The 26,212-nt window shown below is 41.2% G+C and overlaps 2 protein-coding genes across 6 annotated transcripts in view; one reads left to right on the top strand and one right to left on the bottom strand.

Moving 5' to 3' along the window:
* The window catches only part of LOC135499230 (uncharacterized), a 59,542-nt gene extending 57,040 nt beyond the window's left edge, over positions 1 to 2,502 (bottom strand). Inside the window, exons 1-3 of the mRNA XM_064789891.1 lie at positions 1,782 to 2,502; positions 1,226 to 1,515; positions 156 to 355 (exon numbers count right to left, since the gene is read on the bottom strand). Of these exons, the coding sequence (XP_064645961.1) occupies positions 156 to 355; positions 1,226 to 1,515; positions 1,782 to 1,866 (575 nt within the window). The 5' untranslated portion in view covers positions 1,867 to 2,502. The remainder of the gene's footprint in view (positions 1 to 155; positions 356 to 1,225; positions 1,516 to 1,781) is intronic.
* LOC135498761 (uncharacterized) overlaps positions 1 to 26,212 on the top strand; it is a 115,345-nt gene that overhangs the window by 77,131 nt on the left and 12,002 nt on the right. For 3 of the 5 annotated variants that reach the window (XM_064789169.1, XM_064789174.1, XM_064789170.1), the window contains one exon: positions 18,618 to 18,697. The exons of the other annotated variants lie outside the window; for them this stretch is intronic. The gene's annotated coding sequence lies outside the window, so the exon portion shown is untranslated. The remainder of the gene's footprint in view (positions 1 to 18,617; positions 18,698 to 26,212) is intronic. 5 annotated transcript variants of the gene reach the window in all.

Consider the following 26,212-nt stretch of genomic DNA (forward strand, 5'->3'; position numbering starts at 1 on the left):
TAATATATATTTACGCCATCCCTGGTTGCGATTCGACCATTTTCGCGTTTATAAAACATGCTCGCCTAAAACTTCCAGGTGGAAGCGCAGTGTCATTTCAAACTTAATATACCTATTATAAAAGCACTTATCTTAATATCGAGATTTCGACCAACCTTTTAAGGACATCCCATAGGTCAGTGAGTTTCTTTGCATTGAATATCTTGAAATCGGTGGTCGGACGGAAAGCTCTCACGTTCTCGTTTATTTCACGCCATTCATTTAGTGAGTCTTCATACTGCTGACCCGTAACGAGCGCCTTCAGGTACATATAAAGTTCCCGCTCAAGCTTTTTGGCGTCCTTTTCCCCTTTATCCTAAACAATATGAAGTTTGTATCATGATCAACAACCTATGAATATAAATATGAACAATTTTTCTGTCCTGACACACAGTAAACCAAAAGTTATTACGAATAGAATAAGTGTCCTGCATAAATAACTGGCGATTGGTTGTTTTTTATTTAGAGAAACAGACATATTTGGACTCGACATCAAAGTTATTGCTGCCACATATAGTGGACAAATATGGAACACATTAGCGTTGTTTATACTACGCGTAGCATACCACTAGCTTTGAGACCTGTAATTTTAATTAAAACGTTTATTCTACATCCCAATACCATCACTTATAAGACAATTACTGTAGCATACAGGGAGCCTCATAACCCAGTGATTAACACTGCTTGCTACCAAGCAAAGGGGCCCGAGTTTGATCCCGGGGAAAAGCAAGGATTGCATTCCTGGATGAACCGGAGTGGTTTACAAGGAACCAAAATTTTGGCGTTTCACAGTCCTACAGTAGTTGAGACTTGAAAATCGAGGTTTTTTGTATCTGGTGCCTATTCCAGGGCAGGTTAAAGACCCCACCAAATAAGGAACACGGGTAGCTTGCGTGGACTCAACCTCTCGCCGAAGTTGGATTCGCTTGGCCAATAAACCCAGTTGGCGCATAACCGTAGTGGCACGGATAAACGCTCATCCCGCCTTTGAGGAAGAATACTCCTTGGAGAAAATCACCTCCAAGTGCAGAGCAAACGCTTATTGAAAATGAAGAAGAAGCGTAGCATACTATCGAAGCGAAAAAATGCGATAATAAAACGATAAATCTATTGGAGAAATGAGAATAATGTCTATAATTTTAGGTTTCTGTTCCCAATTGTAGACTGCCTAGACTTACTCACGTACCAAATCCTCACTTAACTCATTCTTTGCACCTCTAAGCTTCTTCGTGGTAAGGGACAGTGCTTCTAACTTTTTTGAAAGTTTATCTCTGTTGTTGCGGTTTTTTTCTAATTCATCATCTACTGAAGTTTGTTCCGTGCTTTTGTCATCTTTCCTTGCTTGAAGAGTAGCAAAATGGTCTTCTTCTTCCTGAAGCTCCTTTTCAATACCGCTTTTATTCGACTCATCCTTGTCAAGTTGTTTCTCGAGATCTTTTATCTTCCCTTTGTTTTCTCTTATATTTGCCAATCGAACTGAAACAAAATTTTTTCTTTTAATAATACAAAATATGTACATGTATAAGCATGTTTGTGGTAGTTTTAGTGACAATACTAATATATTCTTGTGATTGCGTCTTTGATCGAACTCAACATCATGTTAAGTGGCTTTTAGATACTTTCTGTGGTAAAAAGAAAATTTCTTCAGAAATCCCGTGTTTCATCCATTCACCATGGTAATATCAAGAAAATATAAAAGAGGCATGTTTTAATTAGAAATTGAGTTCATTATCTTAGTTCACCTTCCTGCAATCTTTCCCTTCGAACATCCTCAGCTGTACGCTGGAAGCAGAAATTTACAACAGACTCAAATTTCAGTAGAACCATAAAGGCCTAATTGGCAAGGTATGTGAATTTTATAGCGACTTAATTGTTAGTAGGAGTAAGCTAATGAATATCACGTGCAATCTATTAACCATTCTCATCACATACAGTATAGAATAGAGTTTGAACGACTGGTTCATTATTTCCATAGCACACTCACAATCGTAAAGGGAGTGAATAAAACATAACAAGTATTATGAGGAATGGCTGAATGGCTTGACATGGTGGCACAGCGCCTTAGGCTGGCATGAATTGGATTAGACGAGATGGTACGGTCAGTTTCACCCTTGGACTTCTAACCGACTATTGAGTACGGGGTTGCGATTGGAGTAATGCTGCACTGAATAACCGCCCCGGCTGGTTTACTTGTTGTTATGCGGGAGGATCTCTGAATATCAGAAACCGGTTGTTTTAATCTCGATTCTACTGTATATCCTACGTGCACTGTTAAAACAGTCATCAACATCTCTTGAATATTGACCTTTTATCAGTCATTTCCGATAATTTCGATGAACAAATACTTATAACGGCCATTATATGTCATTTTCATCATTACTGTTATTCATTTATCGATGACGAATATCAAGTGATTATTGAGTTATCAGCGATGTCTTTTTTAATTTTTCGCTGGCATGTTCAGTTTCTGGCTTCTGCGAAACGTCAGAAACATTTGTGCATCATGAGTGTACGAACATGATGAATTTAAAGTCAATAGCAAAGCATTAGCTCTTTATCTATAGATACATCATTCGATCAGTGAACATGTGATTTTCATAAGCCCTCAGCGCTCTGCAATATTCTAATGTCATCACTGACATTCGTTCATATAACCTAAGCTGTTCCTCCTTTTTAAAACAATGGCCTTGATATCGCCATTCAATAATGACATTAACCGTCTGCAACTTCGCAACAAGTTTTATGAACTTAATATATAAACTCATTGATACGGGTCACTTCTGATCAATCGAATCTTACTTCGCCAATTACCAGTTGCGGACGTCCGCTATTTCTGAATGTATCATCTTCGAACCTGATTTTTACAGCCATCCTCAAATCTGAGAATGCGCCAACCGACGGAGGCCAATACCACTGTAAACGAACTATATGTATATGTGGATGTCCTGATTTTGCATGAGTGAAAACTTCCAATTGCACATTAATAACTAATTTTCACAGTTTTGTTTTTTCCATACCATAGACTACAAGAAACTTCAAGACCAATGATATTTGCAATTAAAATCCGAGCCAATTAAGTTGATTGCCTTTCTTAATTTATAGCTTAATTTCTGAACCGGGTTGATATGAAAACGTTTACTAAAACTTATTGCAGTCGTCCTGGACGCATTGACCCAACGCGCCGCGTAGCGGCAAAATAGCGAAGCTGGCGAAACATCTATAACGGGTCACTGTGATCTCATTGATATGGACTTATAGCGCGATTATGGGGTTGTAACTATTTTGCTGTATATTGTCACGAGGAAAGAAAAGCACGCGACCTAACGCCAACCTATTTATGTAAAGTGATAATTAGAAGGTATATAGTTCAGGAAATGTTAATAAATAATCATTCCTTATCGTCTTTTGGGAGCATTTTTAATTGTAAAAAGGATATGCCTACGTCACAGTGTCTTTGCGATGGTCATTTTTATCACAGTAGTCTCGCGCAGCTAGACCCTCTTCACTTATCAGTCTGGCGCAATTCATTATACTAGACCTAGACGTATTCCACCACAATGCATCTGGGCCGAAGAAACACTGCGCAAGATTACCTCGAGCTGGAGCTAAGAATAGATTTTGCTAATGAGCATACTTCCTCATTGAGATTTCCCAGAATGGTGCATATCGCGCGAAGCTACTTAGTCTAATACCATTCGGTCCCACGTAGTGGCGCTGAGGCAGCCGCTGTAATCAAGGGAGTGGTTGAGTCACTGTATATTATGAAGGACCTTACCGAAATTGCTTACATTTTCGCATTGCTACAATGAAAGACCTATTACTGAAACCACATGTCTGTTGACTGTGCTTTACAGTCAACATACACCACTATACCCCTCACACTCAGAAACCACAAACGCCCTCCCCTTACTTCTGGATTTATTTTTGTTTAATGCATTATTTTACAACAAGAAATCGGTCGGAAGGGATCAACGTATACCAATTCATGAGCATATGTAATCGGATACTGTATTGTGAAATTGTGTTCGAACTTTCTGACGACTGTCGCGCTGTTTCATCAGGCCCCAGAGGAAATTCAGCAATAAGATTTCATATCTATAATAACCAATCAGATACCAGAAAAATAATTTTGTTCCCCCTATTTACTTTTTCCTCGTGACGGACACAACTAAAGATTAAATAACGTTTCTTGCATCATTTGCTGTGTTCCAGTGACTGATGGCATATACCCTCGATATAAATAATCGGCAGCTGAAAGCATTATTATGACATTTGACATTTTTGAAAATACTTATAATTTTCCTCGCTGTGTAAAACAAACCTAAGCAAAGGTCCTGAAATATGCATCACATCTGCATATTGTTCTAGCCTACCCATCTACCGATTCTGGATACTTATCATGAGTATCCCCCTCCTGATTGGAGGTAATAGAGAGAATTTCCCACCCCAACACAGCTCTGAGCATGAATTACAGTCATTATGAGACACATTCAACTGAACAAATGTAAAGAACGATTTCATACTGATGAACCACCTTCACTCGTGAACGGAATATCCGAACATTCCAATTACGCTGCAAATCATGAAGCCGCATTCCAAGTTGAAAGCGGCGGCCTCCAACTTTGAATCTGACATCATATATATATATATATAATCCACTTAGTTTTTAGCTCAGCTGACAAAGTCAGCGGAGCTAGTAGAATAGCTGTTCAAATGGTGTCCGTCCTGCAATCCATCCATCCATCCATCCATCCATCCATCTAGGGACCCATCTGTGGACAAAATTGGACATTTCTGATTGGGAAGGCCTAGCCACTTCGTTGACGGTGCTAAATTAGGAGTTGCCCAAGGTGAACTCAAAACACGAAAAATCAGCGCGATCCGACCTGTATTAAGAGAATGAGGTCATTTCGCGTTTAGATTTCTTTCCCTTTTTACCTCGGTCCACAGAGCAAATATTGTTTTCAAATGTGGCTGAATATTTTTTAATTTTTTACTTTTAATGGAATTAATATAGTTTTCACCGCCAGTTGGCGCTGCAGGCACATTGACTGAATTTTGGCGATTTCAAATTTGGCGGTGGCTCAACTTTTTGCAAGCAGTGCCGCTGATTGGCCGAGCGATAGAAGAGATGCCACCATTTAAAAATGGCGGTAGTCGCCGCTTCAATGAAGGTGAGTGAAATTTCTCATGTTCAATCGGTTGATACTCTTTTAATCAACATGACCATGTACCTGAAATTTGTTTAGGTACTGAAAAGAGTCTATATAATTCAGATTTATCGATAGTTTTTTATAATATTGCGGAAATTTTGTGCACAAATTAGCGAAAGTTGGTGCTCGTCTCATGTCATTTTAGAGCGAGAAATTTGTTTCCGTCGATCTCTACCACTAAAAAATCGCTTGCATAGCTTCGAATTTTTGTGAAAATAAGTATCTGAACTTGGTTTCAAATAGTCTAGAGAGTTACCTTTGTGGTGATACATATGGTATGTGATAAATATTTGTCGAATTTGTGAAATTCGGTTTTCAAACGTGCCGATGAAGCAAGCGATCTCGCGTGAATTTTGCAAGTCCTGATATGTCGACCGGGTGTCAAAAATCACTCGCCTAAATTCAATTCAAAGATCAAAAATAATATCTGAACTTAGTTTCAAATAGCCTACGCAATTATCATTTCGGTGATATATAATGCATGCATGTAATAATTGATTAATCTGCCTAAAACGCGCAATTAAAACGGCGAAAGATCGTGATAAACACTCTGGTGGCGGTCGCACTAAATAACGACCGGTAGGGCCCGGCGTCTGGCGGAGAAAAAAAGGTAGCGCCCGGAGGTTGAAACGGGATTTTTATGCACTTTTAACTGTATATATATGTTGCTTGGATGTATTTCTAACTGTTCTGTAACTTTGATGACCAAGCTTGCGCCCAAAGTTGGTAAAATTGATGCTTGTTTATGGACTGCGCTAGCGACCGGAGAATTCGCCGTCGGCCATTTTGGCTACGGTCCCTGAGTTGTTATGGATGGCAATTTTGCAACATATTTCGCCATTTACGTTTGTTTGCAATTATTTTGAAAGTCACATTATGACATCGTAGTATGAATCCCACTGCAGTTTCGTTACGCAGCAATGCTCATGTTTTTGGTTTGCAATCCTGTACTGTCTGTACACTGCGCTGTGCATGGCTGTACTGTAGCTGTAAAAAAGACAAAAACCATAGCCAAGCCCTATAGGACAGGCTTAGAGTATAACTCAACAGGCCCTCATGATTCATTTGATGGACACCTTATTTGATAGTACCTCATCATTAAGTCCACTAGATCCTGTTCTGTCACATGTCGTAGACGATAGACAATTTTCAAAATGTAGTACACCACTCGCTCATCTTTAAGCCCAGCTCTCGGCTCACATCAATCATCATGTGGGCACGGTTGGCTGTTGAGTGTTATGGTTCAGTCTGTGAGACTAATTTAAAGAGGTTACACTTTTATTTTGAATTGGAAAACAGCCCACAGGACTGACTTTTCACTGAGTAATAAGTGTGCCCTTCGAAGGTTAAGTCTCTTTCTGGATTTGCTTCCATAGATGCCTTGTTCAGGATATCATCTGACCGATGCCTGATCAAGCACAGACTGTATCCGGTGGTGTACATTTCCCGTCTATGTCACCCTTTTTAGCTCACCTCTTAGCAGAGGTGAGCTTGTCCCATACCGTGGCGTCCGTCGTCCGTCGTCGTCGTCGTCGTCGTCGTCCGTCGTACGTTAGCAGGGCACGTTTCGTAACTGTTAGAGCTATTGAGTTGAAACTTGGTACACATGTACCCTTATGTAATGACACCTGGGAGACCAAGTTTCGGTCCGATTCGTTTCATGGTTTGGCCACCAGGGGGCCAAACGTTAAAAGTGAAAATATGCAATATCTCCCTTAATAGTAGTCGGGAAATTTTGAAAAAAATATGGTAGGTACTTCTAGCAAAGGTGCATCATATATCCTCCGGGTTTTTGATTTGACCTACTTTTCAAGGTCACAGAGGTCAAATGGTGTAAATTGGCCGTTAGGATGTAACGATGGCACGTTTCTAAAGTGCAATGACTATTGATACCAAATTTGGTACACATTTACCCCTTAGTCAGGTGATCTCAGGGACCGAAGTTTGGTCCAATATGATTCACCACTTGACCACCAGGGGGCAAAATCTAAAAACCTTAAAAATGTGATTATTCCTTAACTTCTTGCCCGATTGCCACCAATTTGATATCATGGGTACATCTAACCACCATACAGTATATGTCACACAGGTTTTTAATTTGACCTTCTTGTCAAGGTCACAGAGGTCAAATGGCGTAAATTCGCCGTCAGGCCGTAACTATGGCACGTTTCTTAACTGCAATGACTATTGATCACAAATTTCGTACACATGTACCCCTTGGTCAGGTGATCTCAGGTACCGAAGTTTGGTACGATCTGATTTGCCGTTTGGCCTCCAGGGAGGGGGCCAAATCCTAAATTCTTCAAAATGCCATTATTCCTAGTAATGACTTGCCCGATTGACACCAATTTTATATCATAGGTACATCTAATTCTAACAACCATTCAGTGTGTCACCCGGGTCTTCTTTGATTTGACCTACTTTTCAAGGTCACAGAGGTCGAATGTACTGTAAATTGGCCATTTTGGGGAAATTGTAATTGCTTGGACCTACATCAAACCTAACACTACATGACACAAGACCATGCTCTTTATCCATCTTTCCTCCACATGAGGTGAGCACAATGGCCCTGGCCATTTCATTTATTCAGTCAGTGTTAATTTCTCTTCTCTTTTTTTACAGATCAACTGTTGTTGGTTATTGCAAGAGGAGTCGTTGGCACATTTCAAGTCCAGGAAAGCACTTGCTGTTCCCACATTCAGAGTAAGGTGTGCTTACTCGTTTTACTGCTTTCCATTCCCGGAGAGCGTTATCAAATATCTGCCGCAAGGCGCTTCAAAAATCTGCCGAAAGGCATCAAATATCTGCCGCACCAATAAAGTTCATTTTGTTAACCAACTCTTTATCTTCTTTTCTTCACATACAAAAAAGACCGTCCCAAACATTTGGCTGCATCCACTTCATAAATGTCCAGACAACAGTCGGTTCATTTGACCATTGTAAAGCACCAGTATTAGTTCCACCTACGCTGCATGAAGACAAGGACTCCACTCTTTGACGTCACCACACAACTCCTTGACGTCATCACACACCCCACTACTGCAACGGCAATAGAAATGACTTTACGTCATAATACCAGGGTGACGTCAACTCAGTACTTCAGCATGCACTGATATAGCAAGAAGGTCTTTCGCATCAGCACTTCTGCGTGCTAGACGTTATAGCTTCAAGTTGCCTCATAATAACGGTACCGACACACACTTGGCCCTTGCCTTCACCTATCCATTTCAGCTGAGCGCCAGGCCCTTGGGCCTCTTGTTTTAAAATTCTTGCGGATAAAATTTGTTAGGTCTACACTTTTGGTATTAAAATTGACCTATCACGTTCCAGATGTGTGAGTTCAACTAAGTTCATTTGGTAACACCGATGTGAAAAACACTTTTAAAACGTTTAACCATTCCGTAAAATCCTGATTTTATTTGAATATGGTAATCCCAATTTAAAATAGGCTCCCCTCTGATGAACTGTACTGTATACCGTATAAAGTTCACCTGGAGTTTCGGGGTTTTATAAACAGTAAAGTTGAAGCTTACGAAACACAGTGCCATCCGTGACACACTGTGGCGAATGTGAGATATGTTATTGCGTGCGTTTGAATTTACCACCATCCTGTATGTGGCGGCCTCTGGACTAATTAAAAAACAGTTGACGAGGATTTTTGATGCAACATGACGAGGACAATCGTTTAGTTTCTGAAGACGAATTGGCAAAAATATAGGACTTTAGGCGCAGATGAATATGAGACGGGAGCTTAATTCGTTGTTGAAGCAGGCTATAAGGCTGTAAGGAACTTGTGTTTTCGAGCCGAAATAAAGCTATGGTTTTAATTGACAGCACTATTCTTGTTTATGGAATCACAGAAAAATAAACCTTTTATTCCCCAAATGACGTGCGGTGGGTAGGCCAGCCACAAGATCCAATCTAGTCCGGGGGTATGCCCCTATAAATCCGGTCTGCCCAAAAGGTCAAAGCGTTAAAAAAAAACTTTGTTCCAAGACTGACAAATCCTTCGATCATCAAACCTCTGCCGTATAGAAAACTAAATCTCCAATATTTTTATCCAATGTATACCGATGAACCGATATTGTGCAATATGACAGGCCCTTTCAACCTCGATATTTCAACATGTGCGATGGTCCAAACTTTTTCGGTGATGGCAAAATAGTGCCAATATTTTACGGATTAAATCATCTCATCACAAGCATTTTGTAGGACATATACAAGTTGAAATATTGTTCTACAATAACTAATAAGCTAAAGTGAATTTTCCTGATCTTGAGGTTATTTATAAATAAGTGAAGTATAGATACGTTACCGACTCGACAATGCCCAATGATCTCAATGCACCTTAATGATATTCATCTGTTCGACTGTACACATTTTAAAAAAGGTTTACTCTTTTTACGAAGCGGTTAAACGTTTTTAAAGTGTTCTTCATACATTGTCATATCGTTGTGGCCAAATTAACCTAGTTGAACTCAGAAATGTGAACACCAGATTATCCTTAGGGTAGGTCTAACCAATTCTCGAGTGTAATAATCTGTTTCAAATTTCTAGGGTCTTCTTTGCTTGGTTTGCCTGTCCCGCATACAGACCTTTTGCAACCCTCATGTTCCCTCCATTAGACAGTATTCTCCCCCTGACATATAAAAAGAGTATTGTTTTTTCAAGATGTCAACTAACGCCGTTCAATTATGACACCAGCCGCGCATGCCAAGAACTGTCTATTTGTTTACCGCCGCTTATTATTTTACTTTCAGCGGGAATGTGTTCAAACACAAAATTGGAGCCGGCATAGCTATACATGTAGCCCGGTGTACCGGGTGGAGCAACGCGCCATAGCTACCGCACCAAAATACTGTTAACCAAGTTTAGAACCGATATGTCGATGACATCGTTGGAGTTATCATAAAAGGGGGGGGGGGATTATTTGGATATTCTACTGAATAAACCCGTTACCCCAATGCAGTGCTGAACTCAAAAGTGAGGCATTCTCTGCAGACAACGAAGGGTGTATTTTGAGTTAAGTCCAGAGATCAGTATACAGTGTATATAAAATATTCGGACAAAAATGTCTGAACTTGATTCAATCACTGACCTCCATGTTTTCGCGGTAATGCTTTCATTTAAAACACGAGCAAATTATCCGGGGATCGAGCGGGCATGTTGATAAAATCAGCCTTAACTCCAGACTAACGATCGACAGTAACGTGGGACTCTGGATTTTCGAGGATAGTTAAAATTAGGCAGGCTATACTTGGAATGAAATTAAAATTCAGTTTTAGTGATTTATTGAAAATAACGTGTAACTCTAAAAGTTTAGATAGCAATGAAAGATATACATGTACGTTTATATGCAAAGGCCGAACCTGTTGGTGTCCTGAGGTCAGGCACATGGTTTGTATAAACTCAAATTATATGGCTCATTTTCACCACATGCTATATGAGAACTTTAAAACCCATGAATAAATCAAAATTCTGGCAAAGCTGGCATTTCATTTCTGAGAGCTTTCGCTAAACCACGTCTTTGAAATTTGAAAACATTTTCTTCCGTGTTGACTTAAAAAAACTTGTTGCAATTCTGCTGATCCGAAAAATAAAGTTATAAGCTCACTAGTTTTTCTTCTTTGACAGCATTCACAAGAACCAGTTTAATCATTTTCCGAGCCATTTTGCATACTTAATTCGAATACTATTTGTCATGTTTGTCCAATGTTATCGGAAGTGTGCTGGATGGTGCACAAAAAAAGTGTCAGTCGATTATAATTTGCCGTTACTTCTAATTCCGCCAGAACTTATCTGCAAGGGGTGGGATTGTTAGACATTTTGAAAAATATGACAACAGCTTGTGAAGAGGATGACAGCACATACCATGTACATGTATAATATCATGGTTAAAATTATTCCAGATTTAGTTAGTAGATTTGCTGTCATCCGTACGAGCTGAGCGGTTTCTCGAATGAACGCCATGCCAAAAACATACAATGTAGCTAAACAGGCCCTATGATATTCCAACTAATCAGTTTATATTGGTCATGAATGGCCACGCATATAATTGGGCGCCAAAACATTCAGTCAACAGTGGTTTGATCGAGTCGATCAGGGGCGGGCTTGGGATTGGCGCTCTCACTATATCTTATCCACTGTCTTATCGGTTGATGATACTTTCACTCTCCATTATTCTCGTCATAACAACATCTATGTAATTTAAATAGCAGTGGTTGAGAATGAAAATGTTCTCGCCATCTTGAGTTAAAACTGTATGCAGTGCTAGAGAATGGAATCGTACCGGAAACATGTAGAGCGGGTTACTTCTCGAAAGTTGGCACAAACTGCTTTTTCCATTTTTTACTAATCATGGGAAGGTGTTTCCAGCCGTGCAGTCTAACATATCGCGATCGGCGTGCTCATCCGGTGGGTTTAAAATGGAAGCAGCAGCTAATCGTTAAGTTCAGCAGTTATACTGCCAGGTGTTGTTTAATTAAGAGCAACGTGTACATGTATGCACGTCAATAAGGATCTACCGATAAGGTGGTACAAAATTGGTGACAACTCGCAAAACGGAAACTCTTGCTTGATCACTGATTACCTGCTTGTATGGCAGCTTCCCAGGATCTCACTAAGCCCTCTGGAGGGTGGGAGTTGGTGTGTTCATTGTGGGTTTAAAATATGTACACGTGGAGGTCCTTCAGGTTCGAGGTATACATTTTATAGTCTGCTGTTACTGATCCCGAGAGATTCATCTTTTTACGGCTTTGCTACTCTACCGATCTTTTTATGTTTTATGAAATAAAACTTGGTTTGGTACTTGTTGGTATTCGTTTATCAATCTAAACTGAACTGGTGTTACTGATTGTACAGATTTATATATAGGACGATATATTTATTGCGACTCAATGCACTGGGGTTGCGTTTAGATGAAATGACCAAGGCCATTGTGCTCACCTCCCTCACAGGCGGTTTATTAGATATGATAGAAAATACCGATTATACGATTTTAGCTACCTGGTGGACAAAGCAAGAATCGAACCATCCCGAAATTCAGTCAGCGAGGTTTCATAATAGCTAGGGCTACATACTTATATACATGTATTATATAACCAACTTCCATGTCAATAGCTCGATCCAGTAGTTACGGAACGTGCCACCTTCGGCCAATTCACGCTAGTCGACCCCTGTGAATTTGAAAAGTGAACGTGTGTAATAAAATGTCATGTACCGTCATTATATGAACCTATGATAACAATTTGGAGATGATCTGGCCCTTGGGGAGATAGCAATTTTTGTGTTTTCGGGCATCGAATCGAACCGAAATTTAGTCTGCAGGGTGTCATTTTATAGTGGAACATATGCACGAAGTTTCAAGTTGATAAATCCAGTAGCTACAACGCGTGCCTTGCTAACGGACGACGACGATGACGACAAGCTCACAACCTCTCTTGATGACGGGTGATGTTCATATCAAATGCATTACTGAGACTTGTTGTGATCATTTACAAAATGTTTGTATTAATTAGTGGATAACATAAGATTGGTCCGACCAAGGCAAGTAGTGCTGGTTTTGATAGTTTAAGTTTAGTCTATACTCGATTTGATTTGAAGAGGTACAGGAAGGTTTCATGTGGTTGATTGGATGCTGACTCTTGCCTGACGCAGGATACTTTCACTGTTCTTCTTATGATTGATACTTAGGCCTGGCTAGCTCATGCTGGTCTTCATTCGATCAACGATTACCGACATTCGCAAGCGTTTCCGGATACCAAAACTTTGCCAAACTGGCAAGTCTAATTTACATAAATGCGTCAAAAGCAAGAGGGTTACTCAGTGGTAAACTGTTTGACGCTCCGACCCCAGCGGCACTTCAAGCCAACAAGTTACTAAAAGCGCTTCCATTCATTACCCCCGAAGTGGATTTTACCGGAGCCGAGTATGATCTGAAGGAAAATTCGGATGCCGAAAATAAAGCTTACACATGTTTGTCTCTTAACCTCTGCGGTGACACGCGCCGCACTTATAACTTGTAAAAAAACATTTTATGAGCATTTGGCAAGTTTGCCGACAGGCGCTCCTTGTCGGAACGCATAATTTCAGGCAATGCATCGACATATCTAGCCGAAGTGGTCTAACTGCAGAAACTGTGCGAGTCTGAGGACATTATTCATATCTCACAAAACATCGCATGGCCCTGCAAATGGTTATACGACGTGTATATACGTCATATGGGCTGAAAAATATTCCTACGGAAGATGAGACGATAGTCGACGAACGCCCTTTTATCTACGCATTTATGGATTAAGAGACACAACCACAGTCTGACGCCGTCGCATCTATCATAAAAGGGATGTCACTTATCTCCCTACATCACTCGATAGATGTCGATGAACAATTGGATCTTGCCTACGAGATCAAGTAGATGGAATAACAAAATCGTGCAGATATAACACCAAGTGTTGTGCCTCAAGGTCAAGGTTGTCTCTTTATTTATTTGATACCTGACTCGAGATCTCGATGATTGGTAAATTCAACGTAACACAGTGGAATTGAAACAATAAAGTTCCTCGACATTACCCGGATCATAGGAGCAAAAAGAAGCCATGCAATGAATTAACCTCTGAAGTTTAGGTAGAATTTTAGAAATAACATCCGCTGTGGATGCTAAAGTTTCTAAAGTTTTCATTCTCACTATTTTATTCTTCGGAAGATCGGGCAGTTCAGTGAATCGGACACTTCCGCTCTCATTGGTTTTCATGTACGGCATGTTTTTCTTTGATACGAACACTCAAAAACTGCATCGACAAAAATATTTATAATACTATTACTGAATATCGTCCAGACACCAAGCTTGTAAATATGGTTACATCTATACTATAATGCGCGTTGTGGCCGCTATTTAGGAGGTAATTTTTGTTTCAAAATTGGGCCTTGGAAATGCGTCCAATTCTTGCAACCTTTGGCTTCGTATGTCTGGATCATACGTAAGAGTGTCACTGAGGGTGTCATACGTCGAATATCTTCGTGGTTTTAGAATAAATAACAACTTTTCAGAGAGCACGTCGACTGGAGAGCTCCGCTCATTCTCAAAAGCATACACAAACTTCACGCATATTCTCCCTGCCACATCAGTATTAGCCTCCAGCACAAATGTAGTGCTATACAATCTGGTCCATGGTGCAGGGTATTAGCAGGGAGATTAATGATTAGCCTGTTCTATTTTAGTTCTATTCGAGAAACACTGACCTGAGTGATAAGGCAAATTCTGGAGAGTGGCCTACCGGAACATGCAGTCAGGGTATCAATAAACAGTTATGCCAGGATGGACAAAATATGTACAGTGGCCAGCGCTTGCTCTTTGTTTTATTCTTTACTGACTGATGTTGTCAGTTTGAATTGCGTTCTGCATCTCTCCATGCGCCTGGCTTTGGTCCGACAGTGGCATTGGGTACGGGAGTGGGTAGGTGATATGCCTAATATGTGAGGGCCTTATTTGGAACAGGACCTGCTGTCACTGGTCTCAATGCATTGTGCAAAATAGCGTACTCCAATCAATCTATTGGGGGTTGCATGTAGATAGCAGCAATAAGTCCCTAAATGCAGTTAATTTCGTGTTTAACCTTTAATAAAACTTCAGTAACGTTAGAAATTTAATGTAGCTCAATCATCGTGCCCATTTAACTAATGTATATTACATTTCAACTTTGCCCACTCCATGGGTATATGCTAGTCTAATAAATGGATGCAGCCCAGGATGACTTCTTAAGTTGCGCTTTACAATATAACTTGGCTAATTGTTTCTTATCACACTTGACAAATCATTCAGTGCCATATTGCGGCGGCCGTAGTTACACCGATATTTTCGGAAATCTATTCCCCAACTGGTCAAAATTGGGCCGCTTTATTCATATATTTAGTATGTTAATTGGCTGGGTTATGCCACTTGCGTGCGCTTTTAAAATATCGCTTGTATTGGTAGTTTATCCGCTGTACATGCTAAGTAATATCAGTGTTTATTTTTTCATAGACCTCCGTCGGATGCACTGATCTTTATTCGTTCATCCTCAAATTGGAAAATCACCTTCACATCAGAAATAGCGGCCGACGTCACGGCCAAGTTCAGCGCATAGCTACATGAAAAAAAAACCTGCCCAGTTTGGCAATTTGACACCTGCGGACGAGTAATAATTGCTTTCAGTCAGCTGAAATCGCCGTTCACTAACACGACTATCGACCAAATCGAATATTGAAAAACTAAGGCCAATATTAAGCGGAACCACGTCATTAAAACTCACCTGCACACTCGTGAACTGACGTCGGTTTCGTTAAAAGAGATTTCAAGTGAAGTTCACATTGCAATCTCAGAACGGTTTGAGTCAAAGCGGTTCACGAGAAACACGTTACGAAGCGGTTTGCGTAGACTAGTTGGAAATTGGTTCGAAAATTTTACAGTGGGAGCACGTCAGACCGTTTTGATGTCTTAAATTGATGTACAATGCACTTTAAACCGGTTTGAGATTGCAGCGTGAACACGTCATATATGGCTCAGTCAAGTGGCAAAAAATTCTACAATGATGTCAAGCTACCATCACCAAGTCAGTGCTGTCAGCTTCATATCAGATAATTGTTCCTATGAGAATATATCGTTGACAACAGCCAGCACTTGGGATCTGCAATACTTGGTTGGTATTATTTGAGCAGGCTCTGCCCATCACTCTCATACATAGTGCTCCGCCACCTGCCTTCGAACATGACAAAGACAATCGACTGGCTGATAGTTTTGATGACGCCTTTGCTTACCCTGAGCTGAAAGAAAGAATACAGATGTTGTATAATGTGTAAAAATTTTTGTAACGTTAGCTTTTTGGCCACAAATACGAGACTAGTTAATGTATAACGAAATCTCCGTTTCAGCGATATTGATGTGTTTGGTCGGAATGCCTAATCCATAATTATTATGTAATGCTACATTCTTCTTATTGGGTCCCAAAATATTCTTCTTTCCGACATTCAGTAGATGCACTGGGCTATATTATGTTTACCAATGATAAATCCTATAGTTACTTTCAACGATATTTTAAGTGTATAACACCTTCATTCACTCAGTTGTTCTTATCACCTTGAACAGATGTTATCGTAAAACGGCCGTTCACTTTTTCTGTACAAAACTGTAATACTTATATATTTCTTATGATTGATATTTCCCCATCACTCTTATAATGTCATCTGTGCCTTCAATGATTACAATGATGACACACTGAAGAGAGTTAATGATATCATTTGCGCCTCTGATCTGCTTACCTCATGTCTCTGAAAGAGAGAATACAGAAGTTGTAACGTAAACTCCTCGGTAGGCCATGACAATGTCATGTCATTTTAATGACATTGTCATGGCCTCCCGACTAGTGATTAGGCACGCTATTAAAGTTTAAACTTAAATAGAGTGAGCGGCTTTTTACCTCAATATGTTTGTACTTCCCTTGTTTCATTATTAGCAAACCAAACATTTTTTGTCTTTTTAAAATTTGGCTTTTAGTATTAGAAGTAAGAAAGACATGATTTTTGTTAATCTCTACCCTCAAAGGGTCAATGAATTCCTCGCGTGGGAATTTGCTTTCCCGCTCTCCGAAATGCAGTGTTGTTTGCCTAGAAATGAGAGTCCGAAGCCTTACAAATGACGCATTTTCTCTCCCGATGTTCTAATTTTTCGAAGCGATGTTAAGAAAAGACGTTGAATGTACCCTTTGTATTATTAAAGTCGTCCACCATCGTGGTTGATTTGGGCTATATTCCTAGTATAGACTCTATAGCAACAAGGAAAAAAATTTCTGTTTTGATGCATTGCTCCAGGCAGTGCATATATTCATGCATTTCTCCATATGTGGAGGATCTCCGGGCTCTGGGTAACTCGCGTCCAGTTAAAACATTGGAATAGCGTTTCAGTCAGCTTTTAAATCATGAATTTTATATGCAGTTGGGTGGTGGAAACTACTAGAAACTGTAATAATTAAAGGTGACTGGCAGTAAAAAAATTGGTAAAATTACCCTAACAATGCCATTGGTAATTTAAGAGTCAAAACGCAATACTTAATTTACCATATAAAAATGATTTAACACAAAAAATATGCAATATCGATGTGGTGAGTTTTTGCTTAAAATTCCATTCATCTTGCATTAAGACTGTTTGTTCGATAAACCAAAAATTCAAATGCAAATACACAATAACACATTGGTCAATGAAAGCTCTGACATGTCGGAGGTTTTGATTTGGTGATTTCATCTTAGACCTGAAGCCGAAAACGGACACATTTGGCACCAAATGTTGACATACCAATAATGGAACATTACAAAAGTAAGCAATATGTGACGATTGGTTACAAGAATACTTTTGTTTTTTTTATAAAGATGAAACGAAACGCACGCCAAAAATAAATCTAACTTACGGTAACTTCATGTTTATGTTAACCAGCATATTACCTCCGGAAAAGAATGACGGCCTTCTGCCCTAAAAGCTCCTCATGATTGTTCCAAGTGGGTCTTTTAGACTTGCCACACCGAATATATTTTCAATACCTCTCCTAATATGCACTTGACAGATAAAAACACACTCGCGCCTAATTGATAGGTCTGGATCCTCCAACCTTGTCTCAGCGCTCCATTTTCAACTCTGAAATGCCGGTAAATCGCGTGTTTTTGGCTGAATATTATTGAAAATATCGTCGCTCTCCCTGTGTCTCGCAAGGAACATCGAAGTCGAAGTTCGAGCGCGGGATTTTTTGACAACCTGCCTCCCCCTCCTCCCGGAAATAATCCTGGCGTAAACCCTGCTTGTGAGCATTTGTTACCAGCAATAGTAGCATGCTGGGGTATACATATGGAAAAATCCGTTGCGAGCTTTGCTGGCGGTTACCTTGCGAGCATGCTGGGGTATAAATGTGACGGCTCCAGTCAAGCTCGATTATTTTTCGTTCTTAATAAATGTGTGTACGAGCTGGTTTCCCCGATCCCGTTTCCGACAATTTCTTGGCGAACTCTATGTAAGCCCTGCGCTGTTAATTTTTGTATGTGGTTGTGTGTGTGTTTCCTCTCCGGGGAATGTATCGTGCAAGTAAATCGAACCAGTGTATTATTACGCTCTCATTTGCTTATAGAAATCGTTTCGGTGGCATTTGGGAGCGAAACGATGCCATTGTATTGGAAGTGATACCTCAGTTTGTCGTTTACCACATGAAGTCAATAAATGGCCAAAAGTTCATTGCATAATCTTAATCAGGCTAAAGTTGGACCTGACATTTGCGGCTTATCCAATTATTAAATAGATATTTGACTAATAGGTCTCGCGGTTTGATTTATTGCCTCACTTTCTCTTTTCAGACAAAGACGATTTTTCGCCTGGGCCAGAATAAGGAATAAAGATGCGGTGGATACTAAATTGCAGCCCAAAACAATTTACGGTAGCGCAGCTTCTTTTCCGGGGCACCTGCCCTAGTGAAGCTTTGTCTTCACGTGGGTTCTGAGGCTGAGTTTTCTGTCTTTCCCTGCCATACCGATATATTTTGTGAACGGCATTACCACGGTACTACATTACTACTTGCTACCGAATTAACTCTTGAGCCCCCATTGTGTATGTCGCCTTCCTATCTGCTTCGGTATGAGCAACGTTTGAAAGACAAGAAACTCAGTCCTAAGCCCACGTAATCGTATGGTGTCGATTACAATAATTCATTTTCTTATATGGTTCTCCCGACTGTCTCAGTTCTCATTTTGAAGAAAAAAAGGAAAAAAGGGAAGTTTTCGCACCAAGATCTTAAATCTATGCGCTTCTTTTCTCCGCGTTTTGAAAGGTTTTTCGGTATTTTTTTTTATATTTGAGGAGATCTCGGGTGAATAAGGAAACTATTTGCATGCCACACGGTTATCTATAGTGTAAGATTGTCCAATCACTCCTTGCGAGACGATAGCTTTCGCCGAGGATGTGTCTTATCCTAATGATAAACCGAAGAAATGAATGTGATATGTTGGCGTTAATTATTTTCAAAGATACAAACAGTTCGAACAATTTATCTTTGCATTACAATGCTTTAAATGAAAGCCATTCCAGAACAGGGCGGAGCCCAGTGGTCGAATCGTGCTGCAACTTTGTCGTCCGAATCTTATCTCTGGTCGCTCTCACACGGTGTCTGCAGAGAATGCCTCGCTTTTATTTGTGAACTGGCCGGGGGTAATGAATGTATTCAGTAGAAGATCAGAATGCGCATCAGGCGGGGGGGGGGGGAGTCACGGTCACTGCATGAATAATCGTAATTTTTCTGGTCCCACATTACCCCCTGGTTATGGCTCAAGCTTCCATTCGTTGACCGATTCATCTTTCAATGGTTGGTTGTACATCAGTCTCTTAATTTGGAAATTTTCTCTCGAGGGGTCATCCATCTCTCCCGCCTATAATTATTACTACGACTGCTTTGATTGTGTTTGGGAACCACATATATGTCGTCCATGTGAAAACAACGCTTGGTTGTAGCATCAGCCCGATAATACTGTCTTTCATCCTGACATTCTGCAGTGAGGTCCGATCCAAGGGTATATACTGGCAAAAGCTGTTGAAAAAGTCCCTACACTTGAGCATACAATATGATTAACATCATTATAAAGATGTCTAGTCAGCAGGACAACTTTAACAAGTTAGGAATCTATGAGTTTGTGCTTATTTGCGGACATGATCGACTGGCACCTGATAATGCATCGTTCAAACATGACCCGTGAGCGCAATCGGATTTTCGTGTGATCGCAACAGGGCACCTTCCAAGGTATTCAGTAAATCAGAACCTTTGCCAAAGTATTAGTACAGAACGTGTTCTGAAAATTGACAGAAGTTGGTCGATTACTTCTCCTGACGCAGAACCGCATGATCACCGATGAAGTATCTTGGTCACTCATGGCTTCTGTCTTGATACTGGGTATGTTTTGGGTAAGTTTTTAACAGTTGTAGACCGACCTAGAAGAAAATTAAAGGTCTAAGTCCGGAAAGGAAGACGCTTCATAACTTTATTGATCATCGATTGTCCAACGGGAGTGGCAGCCACTTGGTAAATTTTCATTTAAAGCCTGTTTGATCGATCGCATGCACGATGAACACGCTGGCCGGTGTACATGATGTACGTGGTTGCACGCTCAGTATACGTGGTGTCGCAGGAGAAATAGTCCAGGCAGAAAGAAGTCCTAGTTGGTCCATAAAGCAGCAGAAGCACTTGTTCTCCTACAATGCCAATCAACCAAGTTACCGAGTGATTCGATGACAAGCAACAGCTGTCGATCATCCACCACCAAGACGTCTAGGTTCAGACAGAGGAAGTTTTAGAAGCTGAAATGGTGAAAACTAAACAGATTGCTGAGCAACAGATACAGGAGGCTAGGATTCAAGCCGAAATAGCTCGAAAGGAGATCCACATTAGCATGAAGATGCGGCGCCGATTGGTAGACTTGAGAGCAGAGATGTGCGCTGTGCAGTGATACTCTGAAGACGATCCAGAAGAAGAACAGTTGACAGAAGCCGCTCGCCGAACAGGCATCATTGCCTTGTATCAACCCAATTTGGCAAGCCCGGCTTGAATTACCTAGCCCGGTGTAAAAGTAAAAAGTGTCCCCCCTAGAAAAAGTGTCCGGGCCTATTGTATTCTGACAGATTATGGCATATGGTTCTATAGAGGCAATGACCGTCAATAGCTCAGCGCATAATAGAATCCTTTGTTCCCGGACAGTTTATCCTAGGACATTTTAAACTTCTACACCGGCTTGAATTGCCAAACAGGTAAAATATTCTACTTTGTTTTGCGAGCCAGAGACTTTACAACACATTAGCCAACATTAGAGCTGTGACGTCATATTTGAATTAATATGCGCATAATTAACAATGGCTGATTTCTCGCTCTCGATTCAATTTCTTTTACTAAACTGTTCTTGTCAAAAATTGACGGACAGGAATATACCCGTGTGTGTTATTTAAAGTAAGCGTAATAATTGCATTGGGTACATTGCTAAGGTCATTCGCTATGACTCCAGTAGTGTTGTTGACCGCTTTGCCATTGAATGGTAATGAGCTCTTCAACGACAATACATATTAATGAGTTCGGCTCTCCATTCAGGGTAAAAAAGTCGGTGTTTGGTAAGCCAGGCTTGTCAATGGTCACTTCCTTGAGAGAATGGGCAGATGAAGATTTTGGGGTGTAAAATCATATTCAATTCGGTCCAATTGTCGCCGAAAACGGATATGTTCAACCAGATAAGGGCGAGAGACCAAACCCGTTGCATCCCTGCACTGGTGAACTTACTCAGGATATGAGCGGTAAGCTTACGAAAGAAAGTCCAGAAGTCGTGCAGAGATCCACCAAATCAGCTGACATTGATGTGAAACAAGGGCTGCCACGTCTGTTGGTGAAGTTCAACGGGACTGGTCCATGCATACCCAAGGGATGATGCGAGATTACATCTTACTGCAAGGCATTGATGAAAGGGTTGCTTTTCAATCAAATCCAGGCTGAATAACGTTGCAAAACCAGTTTCAGTCACAGTTTCATACATTGGAAGTTCAAGCATGTCAAGCTACAGTGGGTGAACCGTGGTGTCCATACACAAGACCTAGTTAACCACCATCGCCATGATATTCAGGGTCATGTTCATTCTAGACCAAGAGATGTATTATGTCAGAGTGCTCCAGCCGTCATTCATCACTCGAGCCAAGGTCATCAGAATTTAGGTCAAGGAAATTTGAGAGAGAGAGACGGTTCAATTCACATGTTCAGAGCCTTCCAGTCACTCCTCAGTATTAAAGCGAGGGGCATCATAATCCTGGTCAAGGTCATCCCATCTTAAGCCATTCGTTGTCCACCTGAAGGCTCTTCAGCGCGCCTTGAGCTGCCAGAGTCAGAGATAAAGTGTTTCGATGGAGACCCCTTGATTATGCCAGGTTTATGATGGCGTTTTAGCAGAATGTTGAGACAAGAACATGTGACCCAGGGAAACTGTTCTAGCTTCTACGAAAACATTGCCATGGAAGGGCCAGCGATGCCATTGCGAAATATGACATGCTTTTTAGCTCACCTCTTAGCAGAGGTGAGCTTATCCCATACCGTGGCGTCCGTCGTCCGTCGTTGTCGTCGTCGTCGTCCGTCGTCCGTTAGCAGGGCACGTTTCGTAACTGTTAGAGCTATTGAGTTGAAACTTGGTACACATGTACCCTTATGTAATGACACCTGGGAGACCAAGTTTCGGTCCGATTCGTTTCATGGTTTGGCCACCAGGGGGCCAAACGTTAAAAGTGAAAATGTGCAATATCTCCCTTAATAGTAGTCGGGAAATTTTGAAAAAAATATGGTAGGTACTTCTAGCAAAGGTGCATCATATATCCTCCGGGTTTTTGATTTGACCTCCTTTTTAAGGTCACAGAGGTCAAATGGTGTAAATTGGCCGTTAGGATGTAACGATGGCATGTTCTAAACTGCAATGACTATTGATACCAAATTTGGTACACATTTACCCCTTAGTCAGGTGATCTCAGGGACCGAAGTTTGGTCCAATATGATTCACCACTTGACCACCAGGGGGCAAAATCCAAAAACCTTAAAAATGTGATTATTCCTTAACTTCTTGCCCGATTGCCACCAATTTGATATCATGGGTACATCTAACCACCATACAGTATATGTCACACAGGTTTTTAATTTGACCTTCTTGTCAAGGTCACAGAGGTCAAATGGCGTAAATTCGCCGTCGGGCCGTAACTATGGCACGTTTCTTAACTGCAATGACTATTGATCACAAATTAAGTACACATGTACCCCTTGGTCAGGTGATCTCAGGTACCGAAGTTTGGTGCGATCTGATTTGCCGTTTGGCCTCCAGGGAGGGGGCCAAATCCTAAATTCTTAAAAATGCCATTATTCCTAGTAATGACTTGCCCGATTGGCACCAATTTTATATCATAGGTACATCTAATTCTAACAACCATTCAATGTGTCACCCGGGTCTTCTTTGATTTGACCTACTTTTCAAGGTCACAGAGGTCGAATGTACTGTAAATTGGCCATTTTGGGGAAATTGTAATTGCTTGGACCTACATCAAACCTAACACTACATGACACAATACCATGCTCTTTATCCATCTTTCCTCCACATGAGGTGAGCACAATGGCCCTGGCCATTTCATTTCAGACCAGAGGCCAAGCACTACATTTGGTTAAACTTCGGGCAACCGCATCTGATGACGATGGAATTTTTTAAAAAGCTGAATTCACAGGGCGACATTAACTATGGTGACAGGCATGGAATGAGAAGGTACACCGAGTTGTTGGAAATCACGTGTCCGTCTCTCCGTAGCGTTAACAAATAGAAGGGATTGGATCATCAGACTACCTTTTGGACGCCGTTGCCAAGTTGCCGATGCAGGATCGTCGTGCTTGGCTGAGAGAGACCGCTTCGATCCGTGAAGAGTCGAAAAAAGTCAGTTTCGCCGATGCCTTTGATTTGGTCAAGAGACTCTTGCGAGAAGTGAATGATACTGAATTTGCAGCGTGAAGAATGATAAACGGAGGACCATTCACAAGGAGCAAGACAAACCACCAGCTGTGAAGGCGTACTTCATATCGAAGACAAAGACTGCTGATGCGACTTATTAAGGTGCATTCAATGCGCATGCAGTGACGGTCCGCAGCACTGTATTTGATAGTGTTCTACCATCCGGAAACTTCTATGGAAACAGAGGCAGGAAAAGACAAAGGAAAAGGGCTGTGTTGCAACTGTCTAAATGCTGATGAAAAAAATCAGTCACAAAAACTTAGCCAAGAAAGGCCCTTCACCGAGGGAATGTACGATGACAGGATGCAGGTCAACATCGAAACACCATACCCTTCTAATTTTTGAATATGACGATTAAGAAAACGGTAGCAGCCCGACCAGCTCCATGACAATCAACTGCAATTTCTGCTCAGAGAAGCAGAAAACAGGGTGTACTTCCTTGCCTTTCCAGTCATTATCAGGTCTCTAATCACTGGAAAAGAGATGAAAACCTTGGCAGGGATGGACTCCTACTCCAGCGCCTGTCTTTGCGAAGAAGACATTTTGCAAGAACTGTCAGTCAAACAGGATAATAAGCGAGTTGAGTTGAAGACATTGAACGGAGTGAGTGCAGGCGAAATCACTACGTTCCGCCTCAGCATTTCAGGATTAGATGGCAACAGCTGGTTTGAGATTGCAGAACTTTTCTCATGGGAGAAATTGCCCATTGGGAACAAACATTTGCCAACCAAGTAAACCTGGTCAAATTACGAGCATCTCAGATATCTATCGGTCGCAGACACTCCAGTTAGAAAGCTGAAGGTGTTGATTGAAGGCAACATCCCATCTGCCTACAAGCAACTTGAATGGAGAGAAGGACCGTGACCGGACCAGCCCATCGCTGTAAGTTTCCCATGGGACTGGACACTGCTTTGAGGTCCCACTGAATGTAATCATGTCTCTGTAAAAGAACAGGAGATCAGCGAGATGCTCATGAGCTAGATTAGCTGAACTTGATCGAGTTGGGACCAAGTATCATTTCGACAAGCCAACCTCAGCAAAAGATGTGATGCGAATGAGATTCTAACTGACATCCCCAGCAAAAGAGAGCTGGCACTAAAAAGACTTGAGGGAATCAGGACAAAGCTGAAGAAAAGAAGATTGGTGAAAGAAAAACTGACAGAATACGATGGCAATTGTGAACTCTTCAGAAAATACAGAGAGAATGGCTATGCTGACGAGATAGCGACCAATGTGCTTGTACAATACGTGCCCTTTCACCATGTGTATCACCCAGCAAAACCTGGAAAAATGAGGATCGTGTGGGACGCTGCCGCACGCCATGAGGTTATACCTGCTTTAATGACCATGTTTATGCAGGAGCAGAAAGCATGAATTCGCTGCTTGGTGACTTGATAAGGTTCATGGACTTGAGGAGAAGTAGCTTCCAAGTTGACATCAATGCGATGTATAATCAGATTTACATCAGGAGGCAACATCGGAATCTGATGACGAGGTTTCTGTAGTTCAAAGATGATGAATTGGATGCAGTGCCTGAAGAGTACCAGCTCCTCAACAATTACTTTGGTGGTACACATGCTCCTGCGATGGCAGGTTATGCAGTATAAGCGACATGTTTGGACAACAAGGACGATTTCCACCCAGAACAATCCATACAGGACTTCGTAACACATACGTTGTTGATGTTTCGAAGTCTTTAGAGCCAAGGCTGGCAGTCCAAGTTGTCTCAGAAATTTTTGAACTATTCACGATCAAAAGAGGTGGATTCGAGCTGGCCAAGTTTGTCACATCTTAGACAAAGATCTTCTGCTGCTGCTAGATGATCCAAAACTCCAGGCGGCATCAAGAGTGTAAGTCGATATGGGACGTGAATACAATAGCAGGGGAAGAGGTGGCAGAGGACGGCGTGGATGTCGGCGTACCAACCCCTCACTTCCAAGTGTCTTGAGGTTGAGGGATCACTCCCTTGGCAATTGCAGTGGTTCGGATGCTGACTCCGATGATGGTTTTAAAGTTCCCAGTTATGAACAGAAATGGTTGCTCGAGTCAAAAGGTGATCACCGGCAAATCTGGTAGCTGTGGTTTCAAGGGTGCCCCGGAGCCGGACAGAGATTTGTTCTTCTTTGAGTCGATCATTCAACTCTTACTGAGGACCTTGTGAGTCATCTCAAAAATAAGAATTTTGAGATTCGCAAGCTTGTGATTGTGTCTCATGAGGAAGCCCAGTTCAGATCCTTTTGATTAACTGTGTCAAAGTCACAGTTCGGGAGGCTGTTTGATGAGAGCTTTGGCCAGATGGTGTGCGCATTAGAAAATTCAATACCCCCCGCGATCGCAGCTCGGAGGATAACGACAGTAGTAATCAGTGATGGCTAGTTACGGTACTTTTGTGAACGTTA

Source organism: Lineus longissimus, chromosome 14 (genome assembly GCF_910592395.1).
Source record: "Lineus longissimus chromosome 14, tnLinLong1.2, whole genome shotgun sequence".
NCBI lineage: Eukaryota > Metazoa > Nemertea > Pilidiophora > Heteronemertea > Lineidae > Lineus > Lineus longissimus.